Source organism: Pristis pectinata, chromosome 5, assembly GCF_009764475.1.
Source record: "Pristis pectinata isolate sPriPec2 chromosome 5, sPriPec2.1.pri, whole genome shotgun sequence".
In the NCBI taxonomy this organism is placed as follows: Eukaryota; Metazoa; Chordata; class Chondrichthyes; order Rhinopristiformes; family Pristidae; genus Pristis; species Pristis pectinata.
Genome location: NC_067409.1, coordinates 74156618 through 74179848, shown reverse-complemented (window position 1 = coordinate 74179848; position 23231 = coordinate 74156618). Strand labels below are relative to the sequence as shown.

Here is a 23231-nt window from a genome sequence, read left to right as displayed (position 1 = left end):
TGGAAGAGGATCACTTTCCTGTAAAATTCTGCATTAATATTATTGATCAGCAACTTTAAGTATTTAGGTTACCTTTTTTGAATCACACAGTAAGCTTTCCAATTCTGTTCGTTACAAACCATTATTTTTTGTATTACCACAATACTCTTCAAAATGTCTGTATTGAAGCTTATATATAAAATGTATTTGTAGGTAGCATGTTACAAACTGTTTCTAATACAATACAGCAGCATGGATCTGAAAAAAAAATCCAGGATTGGCAGCAAAACTATCCCATGCAATAAATTCAAGCTTTCCCTCAGCCCAATAGTATTACAACAGGTCTAAGATTAAGTATGTTGGCTTTAAAAATAATTGGCAGTTTGAAGGATTTTGCATTAAATGGAATTAATATTGATGCTGCCCTAAAGCTGGTGCATTTCATGGATTCCTTAGTAGTGCTGACTTCTTAGAATTGTGACACTAGTTTTCATGTTGGTTATGCTAATTTACAGCAAATTGTACTGAATTGACCAGAATGAAGAGGTTCCAAGTTAATTTCTTCTTTAAAAAAACTAATTTAAATATCATCTAGATTTGGAATGAGAAAACAATTTGCAAAATTTTAAAGTTAATCTAATATTCCACATACGGTTTTTAATCTTCAAGAATTCATCTCCCAAACTTCAACACTTTAACTGCTATGAAATGCTCACTTTTTGATGTAGAAACTGACCATTTCTTAGTCCATTTATTTATTTTGTACTTCCTTTACTGTCATCTACTCTTGAAAAGTTGGAGAGCAGGAGAAGGGAAACAACATTCTAAAACAAAAATCCATCTCTGCCGAGTTTAGAAATGTTATGGTAAGTTATTTCAATTATCCTTGACATTTAAGATGTTAACAATTTTTAGGTATTTAAATCGAGTAAGGTTTGTAATTTTTAGCAAAGACATAAATAAATAATCCATGAGAGAGTATTAGACATCGGATTACAAGGCCAATTGTTAAAGAATTTGGGAAGTCAAGAAAAGGAAGGATAGTTTTACTATAGTGGAACAAATTGAACTGGCTGTAGCCAATAGTTCTGAAAGGAACTGGGCATTCAGCCGCTCCCAGATAAATGAGTCCCAGTGTTAAATCCAGGGCGAGCCGACTCTCAGATACCACCACATCTGTGACTCTGCACCACCCAGACCTAGCCTATGATCTGAATCCCTATTCATTTAACCTAGAGATTGAAAAGAAAAAGCTACGTAGTTTGTTTTTCTTTCTTTAGTTTAATATTATTTATTAATTTGAAAAAATCAAAACTTCAACTATATTTCTATATCTAAACCAATGTTAACAATTTTTAAATGTCTATAACTCAGAAACATACAACAATCCTTCAAAAGCTTCTTACATGTTGACAGGAGACAAGGCTCCACCTCCTACCTTAGCCTGTCAGGACCAAGGCTTTGTGGCACCCTGCCACCTGGGATTGAGAGGTTCAGAACAAATAATGTCATACATTCGCACAAGGGATGGGGAAGAACACAGGGGCAGGTTTGGCTGCCAAACATCACTCAAAACTCTTGGAGAATTTGCAATATTGAGTAGTTTTAGAATAATCGTTTTAAGTTTGTTTTGTTTGCAAATTTATTTTATTAAATAAGTTCAATAATATCAATGCAGTAGATTAAGTAAAAGTCATGCATAGTATGGGTATATTACTCTTATCTGTTCATCAATCACCACCACAACTCTGCCTAAATTTGGCATGTTATAATCTGGCAACCCCAATGTGAAAGGGAACAATAGTACATTATCTCACTGAAACAACATTATTGCATAGCTCAATGACTAACTGAAAACATTTTCTTTAATGGTCAAACTCTGGGCAATTAGTGTGTTCACTTTTTTTATTATTTGAAAGTGTTTTCAAAAAGTGCTTGGCTCGCCCACAAAGGGTATTTGCTATGTAATAGTGATGAAGTTACTCTTTTTGTTCAGTCAAGCTGGAGCTTGCTTTACATTGTTTAATCATTCGTAATCGGCGCCATTTCAAACTTGGGAGAAAATATTGTTGAAACAAAATCTTTTCAGGGTCTGATAGAAACTGACATTCTCCTTTTTTCTTTCACCACACCTTTTCTTGACTAGAAAAGTAGCCTATCAGGGAGCTCAACCCTTGGCTGCATCCAGTCAGCCAGACAGGGATATGTAGCCGCTGAGATACCAGTAGCTTTTTTTATCATCTTTACATCTTGATTGGTTTCATTTTTGAATCCTGTACTTTGAAGGTTTGGAGGAGGTTTATTTTCAGGACTGTAGCAGAAAATGTAAATACACAGATCAGTCAGCATCAATAAAATATAAGTCAACATTTCCAGTATAAACCTGTCTCTTTATGGACAGGTTTCATATTTTCTGCCTTGGTTTCATATTTCCATCATTTGCAATTTTTGATTTCTTTTTGGTTTTCAAGTTATTGCCCAAATAGAAGCAACCAATTACTTCAGTTTGAGCTCCATTTAGTAACATAGATTTAAAATATAAACAGAAAATGCTAGAAATACTCAGCAGGTCAGGCCACATCTGTGAGAAGAGAAACAGAGTTAATGATTCAGGCTGAAGCCCCTTTGTCAGAACATAGATTTAATCTCTGCTAACCTACAAGGCTCCAAGAAACATAACTAATGCAGCTTATGATGACAATCTTTGGTCAATCCTTTCTACTACATGCAAACATATGTTTGATGAACAACCATGAACTGAACTTATAACTTCTTAAAGTAGGGACAATCAACAGGGGACAAGTGCCAGTTAAAGTTATATACAGGACAAAGAATTTGAATAGGCTTCAGCTTGTGAAGGCAGTAACACAGATATCAAGTTGTATAATATTTCAACATGAAAGTGGCCAAGGAACTACTGCATTAGTTTAACAGTCCTCAACATCTGCTACAGGTACCATAGGAAAGGGTGTTTTTACGGTGAGGAAATGTCTAAGAAATGCAAATAATTTCTAAAAATGGATACAGATGATAAAGGGTAGGACCAACTCCTATCTAGAAGTGTCAGTGGCATTAGTGATAGCCCTATATAAATAAAGATTTTTTTGTACATATTCATTCAGGAGATGTGAACATTGCTGAATTCCAGCATTCATCTTCCACTCCAAATAGCCGTTGAACTGAGAAGCCAATTAATAGTCAACCAAATTGATGGGTATACAGTCACATTCAGGCCAGATCAGGTAATGATGGCACATTTCCTTCCTGAAGGACATTAAATTAGATGGATCTTTGCAACAATCTGGTAATTTCATGGTCATTGTCACTGTGACTAACGTTTTTTTCCAAAAAAAAACATCCAGATCTATTCAACAATTTGAATTTAACTTCCTAGTTGCCATGGTGGGATTGCAACAGAAGCAAGATTGGAACTCATGGAAATCGAAAGCAAACAAAAATAGGAAATGCTGAAAATCTGAAATGAAAAGTGAATGCTGGAAACACTCAACAGGTCAGGCAGCATCCGCGGAGCAAAGAAACAGGGATAACATCTTAGACCCATGTCCTTGCATCAAGGCAATGGTCCAGAACTCGAGCTGTCGGTCGAGTAAATTGACCACTCCGTTACCATGGTGGAAGAAGGTTAGAGGAAGACGCCAGAGCAGCAGCTTTGTCCTTCTACCCGGGATAAATTCGGCATTGCAGCCATTTGACAAGGATGATTCAGGGCTCCCGTCGGCACCACCACAGGATGCCGATTACAATCCCTGGCAGTACATCCCTGCCTTCCTGATTTATATTCTAGCACCCTTTAAGGGGAAATGCATGGACAAACGTGGGCCGAAAAGACGAACACTCCCGCCACAAGATATCACCCCGTAAGGTCTGCCTCCCGCTTCAAGCTCCGCCCGGGCGAGTTTGCGCAGTGCGACCGAGATGGATCAGTCTGCACTTGCGCAGATGCGGGGAAGCAGAGCGGGCATTCATTGGTCAAGAGGGCGGGGCACACTTGAGCATGCGCGTTGCCTATGGACGACGCGTAGCGTTGCCATGGAGAAGGTGGCGGAGCTCCTGAGACCGGGAGCGGCGGCGTTAAAATAAACGAGAGCCGGGCGGGTGGGAGGCCAGCAGCGACCGGGGTGAGCGTTGTGGACAGCCGACGTGGGTGGATCCGGGTCGCTGGGTGTGAGCCGGAGTCCCGAGGAAGGCACTGGGCACGGTCTGTCTGACTTGGGCAGCGCGGCTGGTTTTTGAAGGCGCCGGGCCGGAGCCCTTCCTGTCAGCCTTCTCCTGAGAGAGACGAGGTGTGAGGTTACTGAGTCAAGACAAGTGAGTTTATTGTCATGTGCACAAATACGGTGAGGTGCAAGTACAGTGAAAAACTTGCTTGCAGCAGCATCACAGGTACCTAGGTTCAGGCAACGCAGAGAATATAAATTGTACGTAAAAGTTATACTAGATAGTGAAGAAAAACTGTGCAAAACAAGGCATTAGTGCCAAAAAAGGCACAGAGATAAGTCCATGGTAGTGCAAGAGGCAGTTTGTAGCGTTCTGGTTGCTGAGGTAGGATTAGGGTTGTGTAGGTTGGTTCAAGAACCTGGCGGATGCAGGAAAGTAGCTGTTCCTCAACCTGATGATGTGGTTTCTGTGCCTCCTGCCTGACGTTAGCAGCAAGAAGAAGGCATGGCCTGCATGGTGGGGTCCTTGATGATATATGCTGCCTTCTTGAGGTAATGCTACCTGTAGATGCTTTCAATGATGCTTGGTCAGCAATGTTTTTTCTTATTTGGAGCTGGTGTTTGATGTTGTCTGGACACAAATGAATAATAATAATCTGACAGAAGAAGCCAAGCAGAAGAAAAACTCAGTTGATAGTTAACAGGTTTGCTGTTAAACACCTGCTAGAGAAGCAGAACACTATCTTCTTGGTGCCACCTGACTTTAATTCCAGGGCAGCCTGACAAAGACAAGGAATGGAAGCAGGGTGCGTCTTGACTTCCTTGGCATTAGGACTGTTTCTGGGGGAAGGGGGCACAGCAAGAAGATGGGTGGGTTGTACCTCAACAAAGCTGACTCGTGTTGTTACAGAGAAGTTAATTTTTGGGGAGGTTTACACTAACTTGGTAGGGGAAGGAAAAGCAGAAATGGGAATGGAAGACAGTGTGTACAGGGAAACTGAAAACTATCCCCAACATTAAAGGGATCCTTGAGGAAAGTAGCAAAAGCCATAAGATAGGTGTTAAATTTAATATATATCAGTGACTATATAGTAAGCAACAAGAATTAAACATCAGATAAAGGTAGCTTCTTTAGATCATGGTGTGGCTGCACTTACATATGATTCAAACAATATAGTTTTTCTGTGTATCATGTACTTGAGATTGAAAGAGAAGAAAAACGGGAAAGGATATTGACAATATTGATTAAGTGCAACTTGAATGGAGTGCAACTTAAATAAGGAGTGAAAGTCAGGAATTTGGTTTGCATTGAAATTGATCAATGAGTGATCTCTATCAAATTTGGTTCAGTTTTGCATTTAGATTTTACCTTGGAACAATAATTTGTAATATGTTTTACAGAGTTAGTCAATAGTAAGTAAGGTGACTTGCCAGTGACAAATTACAGTTAATTAGGAGGCCAGCTATAACCAGTTATTTGAATAGGTGTTAATTACTATGTACAAACTCTGAGTCAGTACTTGGGGAATTTAGTCACATTTAAAAAGTATATAAAGGATTTCCTGAAGGAAAGAGTGAATGGATGGAATATGGTTGAACAGTGTGTGAAAGTCAGGAATATGGCTACTGGTACAGGGGGAAGGAGGTAGTGGCTAGCTTCAGGCAGGAAGTATTTGAGTTTTTTCTCATCCTGATTACCTGTACTAGGTGTGATTTTATTTTAACTTAGAAAAGTATTAAAGGTAAATATGAATAATATTGACTAATTGTTTAGAAAACAAACTAGATGGCAAGTAAATAGAATCCTTAACTAAACGGATATTTCAAAAAATAATAATGATCTTGGCTGTTGACCTTATCCAACAGGTGTAAAGTAGTGACTTGCTGAGTTCCTCAGCTCCTTTGTGTGTTTCTCAAGTAGTAGCTGTTAGGATGGATAGTGAACTTAGCAGGGATAGATCTAGCAACCATGGCCCATGGAACAGAGACCATGGACCAACAGAAAATTGGGGAGTGATAAGAGAGAAGGTAATGGTATAATTAGAAAGATGGATACTCTTACTTAGCTTGTGAATATGAGTCCTCAGGCTAGAATGTTAGCATTAAGGACATCTTCTTGGATTTGGAAAGGAACTATGGATCCATGAAGAAGCCAACAGCATGGCTAAAACCAAATGGTTATAAGGTTCTATGGTCTAAATTAATAATTAAAACCAGTAGGTGGTAAACTCTAGATGACTATCTTTGTGCAAATTGAGCCATGTGTAAATTTGGTTTAGGATCAAACTGATCAGATTGTTAAATGGGTGGAGTTTGGATTTACAGGGCACTGGCACTAATATGGGGGAAGGAGAGAGCTGTTCCATTGGAATGGGCTTAGAAGAGGAGGAAATAAAATCAGTTTGGCTAGAGATAAAGAGTACAGAGGCAGAAAATACTGTTGGAAGTTGACAGGCTCCCACGACTATACTGTTAGGCAGATTACCATTCAAGAAATAGCTGCTGCAATATAATGTGGATAAATCTGAAGTTTGGTGACAATAACAGGAAGGATGATGGTAGATTGGGAAAGGGGAAAATGCAACAAGACCTGGGCATTCTTGTGTACCGATTGTTGATGGTAAGCATGCAGCTACATTAGGCACTTAAGAAGGCAAGAGGAGTGCTGACCCTCATAGCAAGAGAATCTGAATATAGAAGCAGGGATGTCTTGCTGCAGGGAGTTCAGCAAAGTTGCACCAAACTGATTCCTAGGACACCAGAACTGATGAATCAAGAGACATTGGGTCAATTAGGCTTATATTCACTAGAGTTTCGAAGAATGAGGGGATCTTACAGAAAATTCTAATAGGACTGGACCGATTAGTACCCTATGGTCACAGTCTAAGAATAAAAGGTAAGCCACTTAAGACAGATGATGAGAAATGTCTTCTCCCAGAGAGTTGTGAACCTGTGAAATTCTCTACCACAGAAAATAGTTGAAGTCAAATCATTAAATATATTCAAGAAGGATGCAGATATCATTCTCGGGGCAAGAGGGATCAAGGGACATGCAGAGAAAGTTGGAACAGGCTACTAAATTTGAACCATCACCCATGATCATATTGAATGGTGGAGCAGGCTCAATGGGCTGAATTGACCTACTTTTGTTCCTATTTTCAATGTTTTTGTGGAATAATGGGGATTTATAGAAAGGGTAATGCAATGTAGACTGGGCAAATTAAATTAGAACATAAATTGACAAAGGTAGCCGTGAGAACTCAGTTCATGGACAGTTTTAATATAGTACTGTAGCGGCCAGCTACACACTACGAAATGAAGACACAGAGTCGCTGGTTCGAAATCAGAAGTCGAATGAACGACAGGGGCGCAGTGCGCCTTTAATATCCGAAAACTTCCCATGCTACAGTTTCCGTGCTGACAGCACGCGCGGGTCACCTGACCTTCCCGCACGCGGGCTTTCCTAGCCCGATGATGGGGAAGGAGGAGGGCGCCACGCCATCTTGGATCGGGGCCTCCGACGACATTCGCGATGTCGGGAGCCGGTTCAATGCCGGTGCAGTGAGTCACTACATAACCCCCCCCCCCCCCCCCCCCCCCAGAACTGGCGATACCGTCGCGAAAACCAGAATTCAATAAACTAGACTTGGGTGGCCTGCCCCTGCATCATGCTCGCTGGACCACCACAAGTTGGTTCAAGTCTAAATGAGCCAGCTTCAGCCAGTCAATAGTAAAAACCTCCTCGCGCCCCCCAATGTCCAGCACAAAAGTAGACCCATTGTTCCTGACGACCCGGAATGGCCCTTCGTATGACCGCTGCAGCGGTGTTCAGTGCGCGCCCCTCCTGACGAAGACAAAGGGAAGTCGGCATACGGGTCGGGGCCTGTCCGCGTCGCGAGGTGGATGTCGGGGCCAGGTTTCCAAGCCGCTCGCGCAGCCGGTCGAGCGCTGCGGCAGGTTCTTCCTCTAGCCCCCAAGGGGCTGGTAGGAACTCACCAGGGATGACTAAAGGCATTCCATAGACCATCTCCAAGGACGAGGCATGCAGGTCCTCTTTTAGCTCGGTGCGTATCCCCAGCAGGATCCAGGGGAGTTCATCTACCCAGTTGGGCCCCTTAAGGCAGGCCATGAGTGCCAACTTCAGGTGTCAATGGAACCTCTCCACCAGCCCATTGGATTGTGGATGATAGGCAGTGGTGAGGTGGATCTGGGAACCCCACAGGTCGGCGACAGCAGACCACAGGCCAGAGGTGAATTGAGCTCCCCTGTCTGAGGTGATATGTGGCGGGACACCGAAATAGGCCACCCAAGTTGACAAAAGGGCCCATGCGCAGGACTGGGTGGAGGTGTCTGCGAGGGGAATGGCTTCAGGCCAGCAGGTAAAACGGTCGACAATCGTGAGGAGGCACCGCGCTCCTCGGGAGACTGGGAGGGGGCCGACGAGGTCGACGTGGATACGGTCGAACCTCCGGCGGGTAGGTTGAAAATCCTGCAGGGGGGCCTTGACACGCTGCTGTACTTTTGAGGTCTGGCAGTGTGTGCAGGACCGGGCCCATTTGGAAACCTGTTTACGCAGGCCATGCCAGACGAACTTGTCTGACACTATCCGGACAGTAGTCCGGATGGATGGGTGTGCAAGGCCGTGGATGGAATCAAACACCCGTCGGCGCCAGGCAGCTGGGACGATGGGGCAGGGTCTACCTGTGGGGATATTGCAGAGCAGGATGCGCTCACTGGAGCCTACCAGTAGGTCTTGCAGTTGCAGGCCTGAGACTGCGGTGCGATAGTTGGGCATCTCCATGTCCATTCGCTGTGCCTCCGCCAAGGCGCCGAAATCCACCCCCTCGGACAAAACTTGGATGGTGGGTCGTGACCGTGGTCGCGGATGCACTTCCTCTTTCCCAGACAGATGGCGGACATCAGTGGTGAACTCTGTGAGATGTACGACAAGTGCCACCGCTGCCATGCTGACCAGGGATCTGAGACCTTTGCAGGCAGGGGCGTGGCGCTGTGTTTGTCAATCCGATGGCCCAGGAAATCGATTGTCTCAAGCCCGAATTGGCATTTGGCTGGGTTGATGGTCAGGCCAAAATCCCTCAGGCAAGAAAAGAGTTGGCGGAGGTGCATGAAATGTTCCTGGTGGCTGCTGCTGGCGATCAAGATGTCGTCGAGGTATATGAAGACGAAATCAAGGTTGCGCCCGACCGCGTCCATCAGTCGTTGGAAGGACTGAGCAGCATTCTCGAGGCCAAAGGGCATCCAGACGAATTCAAAGAGGCCGAAAGGTGTGATCAGCACCGTCTTCGGAATGTTGTCTGGATGCACTGGGATCTGGTGATACCCGCGGACGAGGTCAACCTTGGAATAAATGGACCACCCGTGCAGGTTGGCAGCGAAGTCCTGAGTATGCGGCACGGGGTACCAGTCCAGGGTAGTAATGTCGTTGAGGCGTCGGTAATCACCACGGGGTCGCCAGCCTCCGGCTGCCTTGGGGACCATGTGTAGCGGAGAGGCCCATGGGCTGTCTGACCTGCGGATGATCCCCAACTCCTCCATTTTTTTGAATTCCTCTTTCGTGAGGCGGAACTTGTCGGGGGTAGCTGCCGGGCGCGGGCGTGGAGGGGAGGGCCCTGGGTGGGGACGTGATGCTGGATGCCGTGCTTGGGCAAGGTGGTGGAGAACTGGGGTGTTAGTACGGATGGGAATTCTGCCAGGACCCTGGCAAACTCATTTGTTGACGTGGTGACAGAGTCAAGGTGTGGGGCCGGTAGCTTGGACTCACCCAACGAGAACGTTTGGAAGGTCCTGGCATGTACCAAATGCTTATCCCGCAGGTCAACCGGCAGACTGTTGGCGCGAAGGAAGTCTGCCCCGAGGAGTGGTTGCGCGATGACGGCCAGGATGAACTTCCAAGTAAAGTTGCAGGTGCCGAACTGGAGGTGCACCAAACGGGTGCCAAAGGTCCGAATGGCGCTACCGTTGGCGGCTCTGAGAGCGGGTTCTGGTGTGCAGTTGCGAGTCTCGTGGCTGTTGGGAGGCGCGACGCTGACTTCGGCTCCGGTGTCCACTAGGAAAAAAAACGTCCGGAATGCCTGTCCTACATGTGCAAGAGGCTATCCGGGTGGCCAGCCGCCATAGTGATCAGTGGCGGCTGGCTCTGGCGTTTCCCGGAAAGCTGCATGGTGGCCGGCATCTGCAGGCGTCAGCGCCCCACCGCTGGTGGTAGAAACACCATTGGTCGGTCGGTGTCTCAGACCTGGTGGCGGGTAAAGTGCATTTGATTGCCGGGTCTGGCCTGCTGGGCCACTGGGTACGTGGTGTGGCAACGTGCTCAACGGATGCCTGCTCTCCTTTTTTGCTGGCCAGAGGACATCCGCCCGGGCGGCCACCTTCCGGGGGTCACTGAAATCGGCATCCATCAGGAGCAGGTGGATGTCGTCAGGTAACTGCTCCAGGAAGGCCTGCTCAAACGTCAGGCAGGGTTTGTGCCCGTCTGCCAGGGCCAACATCTGGTTCATGAGCGCAGAGGGGGGTCTGTCGCCCAACCCATCGAGGTGGAGGAGGCGGGAGGCCCGTTCGCGTCGGGAAAGGCCGAAAGTCTCGAGAAGGAGGGTCTTGAACTTATCGTACTTCTCCTCCTCCAGGGGCGCCTGGATGAAGTCCTCGACCTGAGCTGCGGTGTCTTGGTCGAGGGCGCTCACCATGTAGTAGTACTTGGTGTCGTCCCTGGTGATCTGGCGAATCTGGAACTGGGCCTCGGCCTGGTTGAACCAGACACGGGGCCTGAGGGTCCAAAAGGTGGGCAGTTTAAGGGCTACTGCCTGTACCTTTTGTTGTGCAGACATCGTGGGTCCAAAAACGTTTGGGCCCGTTGGGGTCACCAATGTAGCGGCCAGCTACACACTACAAAATGAAGACACAGAGTCGCTGGTTCGAAATCAGAAGTCGAATGAACGACAGGGGCGCGGTGCGCTTTTAATATCTGAAAACTTCCTGCGCTACAGTTCCCTCGCACTACGTCACGCGCGGGTCACCTGACCTTCCCGCGCGCAGGCTTTCCTAGCCCGACGATGGGGAAGAAGGAGGGCCCCACGCCATCTTGGATCAGGGCCTCCAATGACATTCGCGATGTCGGGAACCAGTTCGATGCCAGTGTGGTGAGTCGCTACAGTACATACTAAATCAGTATAAAACAGTATGTTATGTACTTAGCAAGGGGGTGGTCTATTTTAGATCTGGCCATGTTTAATCAGACAAATTGGTAATTTTATTGTAAAGGGTGCTCTGGGGAAAATTGATTTTGAGAGAAGTTTTGTGTAATATCAAAGCAAACAGTAAGAGTTTCTGTTGGTATATAAATAGGAAGAAGATGGCTAAGATAGGTGTGGGACCTCTAAAGAATGAGGCTGATGAATTAATAACAAGAAACAAAGAAATGGCACTTTCATAAGATAAGATATCTTTATTAGTCACATGTACATCGAAACATAGTGAAATGCATCTTTTGCATAGAGTGTTCTGAGCACAGCCCGCAAGTGTCACCATGCTTCCGGCTTATGTTAAATATCTAAAGTTAAATACATAAAACTTATGTTAAATCAACTTTTTTTTTGTATCAGTCTTCACTGTAGAGGATACCTCAAATTTCTCTAAGATAAAAGATGGGCTAACTTCAGATAAGAGGAACTTGTAAAAATCCCATTCACAAGGAATAAAGTACTCAAAAACTCATGGGGCTAAAGGCAGACAAATTGCTGGGACCTAATGGCCTGCACCCAAGGGATTTAGCGGGAAATGGCTGCAGGGACAGTGGACCCATTGGTTGAAATTTTTCAAAACTCACTGAATTCCAGGAGGGTACCTGAAGATTGGAAAACAGCTAATGTGACTCCTTTGTTCAACAAGGGGGAAACACAGAAGGCAGGGAACTATAGGCTGGTTAGTTTAACATCTATCTTGGCAAGATGTTAAAGTCAATCATCAAAGAAAAGAATAACTAATCATGTAGGACAGCTGAATATAATCAAATCTAGTCAATGTGGGTTTATGAAAGGTAAATCGTGCTTGACAAATTTGCTTGAATTCTTTGAGGGTGTGACGGGGGAGTTGATAGAGAGGAACCTGTAGGTGTTGTGTATTAGATTTCCAAAAGGTATTTGACAAGGTGCCACATGAGAGACTCGTGCATAAATTAAGAGCCCAGGATATTGGAGGAAGTGTGTGTTAGCATGGACTGCAAACTCTCTGTCATGTAGAAAACAGAGAGATGTAACTAGTGGTGTACCCCAGGGATCGTTTTTTGGCCCTCAATTGTTTATTATTTGCATTAATGACCAGGAAGGAGGAATAAAATGTAAGGTTTGCAGGTTTGCTGATAATCTGAAAATAGTTGGAAGAGCATGTTGTGATAAGGACATTGTGATTCTGCAATGGGTTACAAATTGATTGAATGATTAGGCAAAAACCTGGCAAATACTGTGCACAGTTTTGCACCCCCCCCCCCCCCACCCAAACCTAAGAAAGGATATGGTAGTGTTGGAAACAGTCCAAAGGAGATTTACCAGGCTAATTCTGGGAAGAAAGGGTTATCCTTTCAAGAGAGTCTAGAAGGCAGTTCTGGTCTGTATTCCTTGGAGTTTACAAGAATGAGGAATAACCTTATAAGATACTGATGGGGCTTGACAGGGTGGATGTTGAGATGTTTTAACTAGGGCAAAAGTAACGAACAAGGGGACACAGCTACAAAATAAGGGGCCAGTCATTTAAAACTGAGGTGCATAAAAATGTCTCCTCTCAGAAGCAAGTGAATCTTTGGAATTCTCTGCCCCAGCAGGTGATGGGGGCCAGATTATCAGATATATATTTAAGGTAAATATTTGAAAGATTAGTAAATTGATGGTTATGGGGAACTGGCATAGAAGAGGAGCCATGATCATGTTGAATGGTGGGGAAGGCTTGAAGGGCTTGGTGGCCTTCTCTTGATCTTGCGTTGTGAGAGATCATAATACAAGCGTGAGAGTGATATAAAGATCAAAGCTAAGGCAAACTTGAGCTAGACCTAGAGACCTAAATTTAATGGCTATACATAGGTGTGATGGACACATTGGCTCAGGTCGATTTGGAAAGTATTGTGGTAGATAAGCACCAACAGGTATTTAAATAAATATTTTATTAGTTCCCAATGGAAGTACGTTCCATTGGGAAATAAGGAATCCAAGGGAAAAGTGATCTATCAGTGGCTAACTAAAGCAGTTAAGAATGTCATTAGATTGAAGGAAAACACTTACAAATTTGTAGAAGGTGGACTGGAAGAATTTTAGAAACTAGCAAAAAATCACTTAAAAAGTTGATGGAAGAAAAAAGAATATGGTCATAAATTAGCAAGAAGTATACAAACGGATGGTAAGAACTTGTCCATAAAAAGGAAGAATAGCAAAAGTAAACATTGGTCTCTTAGGATCTGTAGGAATTAATAATTGGTAGTAAGGAAATGGCAAGAATGTTCAGCAATTATCTTGTATCTGTTTTCACAGTAGAAGGTGCTAAAAACATCATAAGAAAAGAAGGTACCCAATGGGCAAAAGTTTGAGGATCTTAACAATTCTAGACAAAAATACTAGGCGGACTACTGGGATAAGGGCTGCCAAATCCCCTGCACATGATGGCAGGTATTCTATACTTCTAAAGGAAATAGCTCAAAGGGTATTGGATCCATTAGTTTTCTTCCCAGATTTTGGAAGGTCTCCAGAGCTTGGAAAACAGTAAACATAATACCACAATTCAAGAAAGGAGGGGGAGGGGAAAAAAATGAAGCATGTCAGTTGAGAAAATTTTGTAATTTGTAATAGTGATAACAGAGCACTTTGAAAAGCAAAACATGAATCTGCTGGCTTGTAAGCACCACTGAATGAAGAGGTGCTGTCTTTTACTTAGCTTCACTCCAGCCCTGGAGACGTGTTGTGCTGATGGCTCCAAATGGAGTTGAACAGGGTAGTGCATTATTTTTCCAGTTGTTATGGTAGGAAATCTGTCTGCTGAGCTATACCAGGTTTGACAACATATGTGCAACAATCCCATTGAAATAAATGGGAGCAAACAGCTGCATAAAGAATGAGTGAACTTTTCTGTTTAATTTAAGTCAGCGTATGTGGGTTTTTTTTCTAGTGCCTTAAAATTTAACATTTTATGTTCAACATAAACAAGTCAGTATTAGTGGATAGGATAAAGGGAATATCTCCAATAGTGTAGGCCATGATTGCTGTGGTAATAAGCTGCTGATGAAGACATCTAGTTGATAGATTATGTGGGAAATTCGAAAAAGAGAAAACAAGAAGAGATTTGTGAAGGCTGTGAAATGGAGTTCATAGTTGAATGGAAAGTCCTGGAGATTAAGCAGTGTCAGTAGAGAGGGAAAAACTGAGTTAATATTACAATTGGTAACCTATAGCATGATCTTGTTGAAACAGCAGGTTAGGTAGCATCTGTGGAAAAAGAAACAGTTAATGTTTCAGGTCCAAGACCATTTGTCAAAACTGGGAAAGAGAGAAAATGAGTTAATATTCAGTAGTAGAGAAGGTGGGTTTTCCTGTCATACCTTGTAATATAATATCATTAAAACATTATATGCTTTTTCTTTTGATATGATACTGTCTTTAACTTCTTGATAGCAATGACTGGACCAATTTTCCTTTTTTGGTTTTATTGTCATAAAGGGATATATATTTGTTGTACAATGTATTAATTCATTAAATATTATCCATTGCTTGTTTCCTGTCATAGCTTTTAATGTAGTATCACAATCTACCACCTGCAGCTCAGATGGGCAGATGGAACTAGGTGCAGGGAGGGGATGGGAGGGATAAACAAAGGGAGAAGAAAACTAGGAAGGTATGTATGAGGAGAGCACTGAGGATGTGGGTTACCTGAAATTGGAAAATTCAATATCCATACCATTGGGTTGTAAGCTACCCAAGCAGAAAATGATACGACCCTCCCCTAAGGCTCCACTAGCCTCTGCCCCACCATCCTTTTCCCCCACCTGGTTCCATCTACCCCTATGTACTATCATATACTCGCAATCCTTCCTGTTCTCTCTCACTCTTAATGCAGGATCTCAACCTGAAATGTCGACTTGGAAGCTTTGCCTCCACAGATGCTGCTTGACCTGCTGAGTTCTTCCAGGGTTCTGTTTTTGTTCTAGATTCTAGTGTCTGTAGTCACTTTTGAATTCATACCTCTGCCCCACCACCACTTCCTAACTCCTTTAAACTGTCTGATTACTTGTTTGACTGCAATGAAATAACAAAGGCCGAAACCATTATGTTTGGTCCTTGCCACAAACTTCGTAACCCGGCTTCTGATTTATTCATTCCCTATGGCTACTGGCTAAACCAGACTATTCATAATCTTGACCTAGATGCATACCGGTTGACCTAGAGCTTACTTTTGGACCTCATCCAGCACTTCCCATCAATGAACAATGTATTTCCATCTGTGCAATACCTCAGTTCTGCCTCAGCTTATTTATTCCAGAAATCTGCTCCCAAGCTTTGGTTACCTCTGGACTTAATGCTTGGATTGCCTCACATCTTCCATACTCCATTTCAATTTAATATCATCTAGAACTCTACTGCTTACATCTTTACCTGCACCAAGTCACATTTGCCCATTATCCCAAAGTCTTGCACCTAGATTTGTTCCAATTAATTCTCAAGTTTGTTTTTTTTTAAATCCTCAAATGGGCTCACAGCTCCCTACACTGCAAGGTCTATTAATTCTACAACCCTAATAGAGATTTTCATTTCCCAGCCTCATGGACATTCTTGATTTTATTTCCACCAAAATTGGCAGGCACACATTTATCTGCTGAAGCCCTAAACTCGGATTACCTTCCTAAACTACTCTTTTATTTAAGATTCTCCTTACAACTTTCTTCTTTGGCCAAGGTTTTGGTCATCTGCCCAAATATATCTTTATGACTTGTTAAGCTAATGATGGTGTGAAGTATCTTAAGATGCTTTCCAATTTTAAAAGTGCTTTTTTTGGTTACTCAAATAGGGTAGCTGAACATAAGATACAGATAAGCCTTGATATTAGTCCATGGAATACTTGCTAACCTTTCAGAAATATATTGCCAATTATTTTCCTTACAGTCATTCTTGGAAGGAAATGGGATCATGTAATGGTTCAAAATTATGAATAGTTTTGATACATTTAGTGGTTTCTATTTGTAATAAGGTTGGTAACCAAAGGACAGAGGTTTAAGGTAATTGGCCAAAGAGCTATTTTCCTCCTGGAGACTTTTTTTCACAGCATGCTAGAGTCTGGAAAAGCATTTGGATGTTTGATGACTAAGAAAAAACTAAAGAGCTATAGAGTGGGAGTAAGAGATAACTCTAAAAGAGCTGGCACAGATGCAGCATGCCTTCAAAGACCTCCTGTGCTGTATGATTTTGTAAAACTCAGTCTTCCAAAGTATGATGCTTTGATAATAGAAAAGAATAATTCCAACATTTCAGTCTGTTTAGTAGTGAGAGTACCATTACATATTCAGGATGCAGCTGCATGGCACTATGGAATAATTGAAATATCAAATATAAATTCTATTACATCAGTGGCAATTCGTGGAGAATGGTTAAAATATGCTTTCAACACTGCTTAAATTATTTGTTCTGTGGTTAATGTGGGTCCTTAAAGCTTGCGTTCCCTTCCTAATTTTTAAGTACGTATCATCTTTATATTGTAAACTTTATACTGTTTGATGCTTGTGTCTGATTTTAAGATTTAATTGCCAGAAATGAATAATTGCTAGAAATGAATGTATTCACAATTTATGATGCTTTTGTTTGTGCTGTAAATTCATCTTTAAGTTTGTTTTTAATTTTGTAATGCTTTCAGATATTGAACTAACTTCAGAAATGTGATGATAAATGGTTGGTCACTTTACTCCTCCAGTTGCAATCATGAATTTTGTGATTTTTTTTTTATCTTCAAAATTTTGTTCAGACTCTTGTGCCAAATTTGATTTATAATAAAACCCCAACAGAATGCATTCCTTTATTTCCCAAATACTAATATTACAAAAAAACCTAATGGTCCACCGGTTCCCATCCATGTGTGTCCCAATATCAATTGAAACCAATTTATTTACATACAATTGAAGATCATTTTTGTGAGCTGGAGATAAATTATTAATTGTTGAATCCATCTTGGAATTGTGCACTCCCTTCCACCCAGCCCACTCCCCACACAATTAATACGCACACGTCTGAAAGGTGAGCAAGCATTCTATGGTGTAGTACCCTTGTTCCTGACCATTCTCTTTAGGATAATCTATGAACATTCTATGGAGGTAATATTTAGCTGTCCCAAGCATTAGAAGCGTGCCGTAGAGTGAAGATACAAGGAATGCCTGAATTCTACAAAAATAAATCTTAAAAGCAATATCTGGGTGTTGCCCTTAGTGCTTTACAAAGTCAGTTATTAAAAGCCATTGTACAGCTTCTGGTGCTAAAACTAATTTCAGGAACCCACTTCTATCAGGAAAACACTGGATCCCTGGGCCATTAGACAACAATTGTCCAGTTTTAATGACCGTCCATTACTTAAAAATATTTCAGTACTGAGCTCCTTGATTTGCATTTCACATATGAGTGGCCTGGCCCAGCTGTCAGAAGAGGGAGATGTTGGGGAACATGTTTACAAGTACCTTTCTGTTCAATTGAAAAATTAACAGGGGAGCGGCAGGAAGTTCAGACTTGTGTGGTATCTGATTGAATATAATTATTTTAGAATTTTTTAATGAGATACAGTATAGAATGAAGTATAAAGATGCTTCTGTTTTGTTTTCACAGCAGAATGGCAGAGGACCATGTACAAGGATAGTCTTGTATCCTATTACAAAGTGCATTAAGGAAATATAAAACAGCCATACATCCAGGGACTTCTTTCATTTCTGAGATCAATATCTGAAGACTTTTTAAAGCAGTCTTGGAGTTGTACAATTTTGTAAACTGAATCAAGCAAATGAAGGAATATTTTACATGAGCCTTAAGTACTGAACTGTATTGATTATTTTGTTCTCAAAATATGAATCGATACACAACTCTAAAGCAGTTAGGAGATGGCACATATGGCTGTGTCCTCATGGGAAAGAGTAATGAATCTGGAGAATTGGTGGCAATCAAAAGGTATGTGTGCATTTTCTGCAAAAATTGTAAGAATAACTTGTTATCTATGTTAACATATTACAATAATATTCATGAAGGATAGGCACAGGGGAGAAATTTATTTTTGTAATTTTTGTAAACACTATGACCTGAGAAATTTTCATAATAAAGAAACGGAACCAAAGTGGTGGTTAAATTGAGCCATGTAATGAGGTTTCCTTAGGTTTCAGAACATAGGATGGGAAACATGCACGCTTCAAACAGAAGTGTGCTGCCACCAAGTTGTGGAAAGACAAAACGGGGATATCATTTACTTACATATGTAGCAGTTGTTAGTCCATTTTCAAATGCTTTATCAGATCTGAGGGATTTCAGTTACTTGAATAGCCCAGAGAAGCAGGTTTTGTTTTTCTTTTGAGCAGGGAACATTCATAGACAAGTTGATATTGTTCAAAGTCGTTCTGGATAAAAAGAAACTCTTTCTATTTATGGCAGACTGGGAACAAAACATTAGCAAAAAAGCCATGGCATGAGGGGAAAAGGCTTTTCCATGCAGCAGGTAGTCTTTTTTAAAAAAAGTAAATATGAGCAGGAGTAACCTAAGTGGCCCTTTGAGACTATTCTGCCATTTGACAACCTAACCACATTTCAAGCAACTCCCCATATTCCTCAGTTTTCCCTGGATTACAAAATGGGCATTTGATAAGGTGTGTCATTAAAGATTACAGTGGAAAATAAAAGCTTGTGGTGTAGGAGGTAACATATTAGCATAGATGATTGGCTAGCAAACAGAAAACAATTTAGGCAAACATGGGTTACTTCTCTTTAGCAAGATGTAATGAGTGGTGTGCCACAGGGATTGCTGCTGGGGCCTTGCTTTCTTGCAATTTATATATATCACTTGGATGAAGGCACATTAAGTAGGAAAGTAAATTGTGAAAGGGAGCCTATTAAGGGATGTAGATAGGTAAAGCAAGTGCTCAAAGATCCAGCATATGGAGTAAATTGTGGAAAATTGTCCATACTCCTATATCATGAATAGCTGTTAAGATGAAAGGCAAATTTATTGAAAGGGAAGTTAAGTAAGCTGGCAAAGGAAGAAATTAAAAGATCTACTGAAAGGATTGGATAAAAGAGGAGCTCAATTGCAGGAATAAATTAGTTGGACAAATAACCTACTTCTATGTTGTAAATTCTTATTGCCTAAAATTTCCTTGGTGCTCAGAGGTGTGTTGATCAATCTAATTGAATTGTGAGTGCCTAATTTAAGATCTGGTTTAGATCAATGTGACTTAATTTTTTCCCACCAGTGCTGTAAATTAGCATTGCACTTTGAATGATATTATTATTTGCACCTATGGCATAGCAAATGGTTCATCCACACAAGTGCAGTTTGCATCTGGTAGTTTCCAGAAATTCAACCTGGACATTGTACTCCAGGGAACATCAGTTTTTCATGTGACTAGTGTTGAGAAAGATAACACTAAGAAGACAATTTTTTAGGCATGGCTGTTTGGGTTACAGAAATTCGCCCTTGTGGAATGCAAAAAAACCCAAATATGCAAGGTGTGGAATAAAATTCACTTTTACGGAATTTATGTGGGTGGGAGATTAAATAAACACAATATGAAAGAAAGAAACAAATTTTGTCTATTTCTTGTTTATAAACTTTTTTTATGCATATGCAGATAATATGGCAGTCTTTTTAGTGCGGTAGGTTCATTTTGCTGTCTAGCAGTTTTTTTTTTCAAGAATTTTCCATATTATTTACCCTCAAGATGTCTAAATGCAAGTTTAAGTGCAAGTTGTAAACCTAAATGAACACTGTTATTTGTTGTGAGTTATATCATTAAACTATCTTACTTGATATGCATTTGAAAGTGAATGTCTCCATTCCGACTGAAGGTTGGAAGTTGTTAAGCATCTACAGTCGCTTGTGTCTCCAGACACAGCTGCTGACCACTTAAGAGAATACCTTGTCAGTTTCCAAAGCAAATCTGTAAACCAGCAGCTGTGGTACTCATCATTACTGTTGAGAGAACAACATCCTGTGGGAACGCATCTACGCTTATAATATGGGATTCAATGGGAAGTATGGTTTTGTGTTATGGACCATCGTGATACGGATAGTTTTCTAGGAATGCAACCCCTCCAAAAAGCAGGGATTTCCTGTATATCATTCAATAAATGTAATTGCTCACACTGTTAAACGCTTATGACAATCATTGCCCTAATTGACACCATTATGACCCTGAGCCCACCAATGTCACTCACCTCGATCAGCAATCACAACTCCTTAACCCTTCATTTCCTCTGGACATCTAAGGTTGTCATTGCCTGTAGCCTAACCTTTACCTCTACAACAAACGGGGAACAGATTAATGCTGCCCCTTGTCAATGGCTGTACTCACAAACCCCTCTTCACCCACGGTCAGTAGACTAGATTTTAAATATTCTCAACAGGTGTGAAATTTAGGTGCAGATGTTAATGTGCCCAGTTCAAATCTGACATGCTTTTCTATGCCTCCATTTGTAATATTTACATTCCATGCAAACTTTTGGACCTGGAATCAGAAAATCTATTCATATTTGGAATGGAAACCCAGATTATTAAACATTTAAAGTGAACTGCAATATTCAGTATTGCTTAGATTATTTGAGAAGCTTTGTAATAGCTTAATGTTTAAGAACTCCTTAAAGGTAGATTTTACTGATGGGAATTGTAATTTTGTTTTTAGTCAGATATAAATCAGGTATTAATCTAAAGCATTAAACCTATCAAGGGAATAATGTTGCATGTTCTGAAGTTAAACATCCATAGCATGCAGGAGGATCCAATATTTATCACTTAGCAAACATCACTCAAACAGATTATCAACTTTTTGTGGGACCTTGTATGCACAAACTGATTGTCATGATTGCTACTGTATTTGAAGCGAGCTGTGTTGGCTTTAAGGGATTTTGAAGTCTCGGATGTTCTTCAAACACAAACTGCAAAGGTGCTTTTTATGTTGTATGTATGGTTAGCCTTATAAATATATAATTGCAAACTGCATGAAATGAAAGATTCATTTAATCCTGTACAAAGTTGTCTCTGATAGATTCTTCTTGACTACTTAATCTGGCAGAAGGTTTTATATACAAATATTCACAGACACCAGAGACTTCAGTAAATTTAAAGAACATTTATACTCTTGATATTTGCATTAATCAGCTTGCCTAATGCAGTGAGAATTCCCTACTCAGCAGGGCTACATTATGTTCAGATAGAGTATTTGATTATCTTGATGTATTACTACATTTAACTTTCCCATTGCCTTTTAAGAATATATTTAGTACTAATACCTAGGCTTCATTTAAACCCATTTGTTTCAGTCCATGTGGTTAATTGTGCAGGATGAAGAGGAAATTCTACTCCTGGGATGAATGTATGAACCTCAGAGAAGTTAAGGTACTGCATAATATTAACGGTTTGCTCCATCATAATGCTTCTATCTCTGTTAAGTAGTACATGTGATTCCTTATGGGGCTGAAACCCACTCCCTCCCTGTCTCTTCCCCCATGCTCCCATAGCCATTCTCAGACACTGAGGAGGTGGATCTGTAATTTGCTATTTAAATTCAGAGTCAAAGGGTGGCAAATTTTGTAGGAATTAGAACAGCAAGTAGCTCAGTAAATGTGGTTCAAGCCAGTGGAGTGAGGTCCCTGAAAATGTCTGAGCTAGGAGGAGCACCCTAACAACACGTCTGAAGGAGATCCTTCTGATTGTTGACTGTTGCTATCTTCCTCCCTTCAGAGAATACTGCAGGGTGAATCTTAACCAACCCAAATGCTCATCACTATAGATCACAATGACATTTTCTGATCGGCTTCTCATAGAACTGTGACCTTGGTATTTCTGTCTTCAGAATGACTAAATGTCTATTGCTCTCTTGATTAGTGAATTCGTGATTCACCACCCTCTAGGTGAAGAAATTTCTTCTCTGCAACTACCCTGTCAAATCCCTTAAGAGTGTTATATGTCCCAATAAGATCACTGCTCCTTTTCAACTCGAGAGTACAAGTATAATCTGCTTAATATCTCTTCATACAGCAGACCTAACCCTAACCTTTCTCATTTGTCTTTAATTACTTTGCATCTTAATCCTACAAAAACAACTTTGAAAATTGCAACTCCTGGATGCAATAAAAATAATTAGAAGATGTACAGCAAATTTAAGCCAGAATTTGATGATGGGATGAAATACTAGAACATAGAACATTACAGCACAGTACAGGCCCTTCGGCCCACCATGTTGTGCTGACATTTTATCCTGCTCTAACATCTATCTAACCCTTCCCTCACTGTAATGTTCATTTCTCTATCATTCATGTGTCTATCTAAGTGTCTCTTTAATGTCCCTAATGTATCTGCCCCTACAACCTCTGCCGGCAGTGCGTTCCACGCACCCACCACTCTCTGTGTAAACAAAAAAACAACTCACCCCTGACGTCCCCCTTATCTTCCTCCAATCACCTTAAAATTATGCCCCCTCGTGTTAGCCATTTTCACCCTGCAAAAAAGTCTCTGACTGTCCACTTGATCTATGCCTCTTATCATATTGTACACCTCTATCAAGTCACCTTTCATCCTCCTCTCCAAAGAGAAAAGCCCTAGCTCACTCAACCTTTCCTCATAAGACATGCTCTCCAATCCAGGCAGCATCCTGGTAAATCTCCTCTGCACCCTCTCTAAAGCTCCCACATCCTTCCAATAATGAGGCAACCAGAATTGAACAGAACAGAGTGTGGTCTAACCAGAGTTCTATAGAGCTGCAGCATCACCTCGCAGCTCTTGAACTCAGTCCCCTGACTAATGAAGGCCAACACTCCATACGCCTTCTCAACAATCCTATCAACCTTGAGG

The 23231-nt window shown here is 41.7% G+C and overlaps 1 protein-coding gene across 1 annotated transcript in view; it reads left to right on the top strand.

Annotated features, from left to right (window-relative positions):
- Nucleotides 1-3990: 3990 nt before the first annotated feature.
- mak (male germ cell-associated kinase) overlaps nucleotides 3991-23231 on the top strand; it is a 60397-nt gene continuing 41156 nt past the window's right edge. The window contains exons 1-3 of the mRNA XM_052016336.1: nucleotides 3991-4308; nucleotides 18011-18346; nucleotides 21722-21776. Of these exons, the coding sequence (XP_051872296.1) occupies nucleotides 18246-18346; nucleotides 21722-21776 (156 nt within the window). The 5' untranslated portion in view covers nucleotides 3991-4308; nucleotides 18011-18245. The remainder of the gene's footprint in view (nucleotides 4309-18010; nucleotides 18347-21721; nucleotides 21777-23231) is intronic.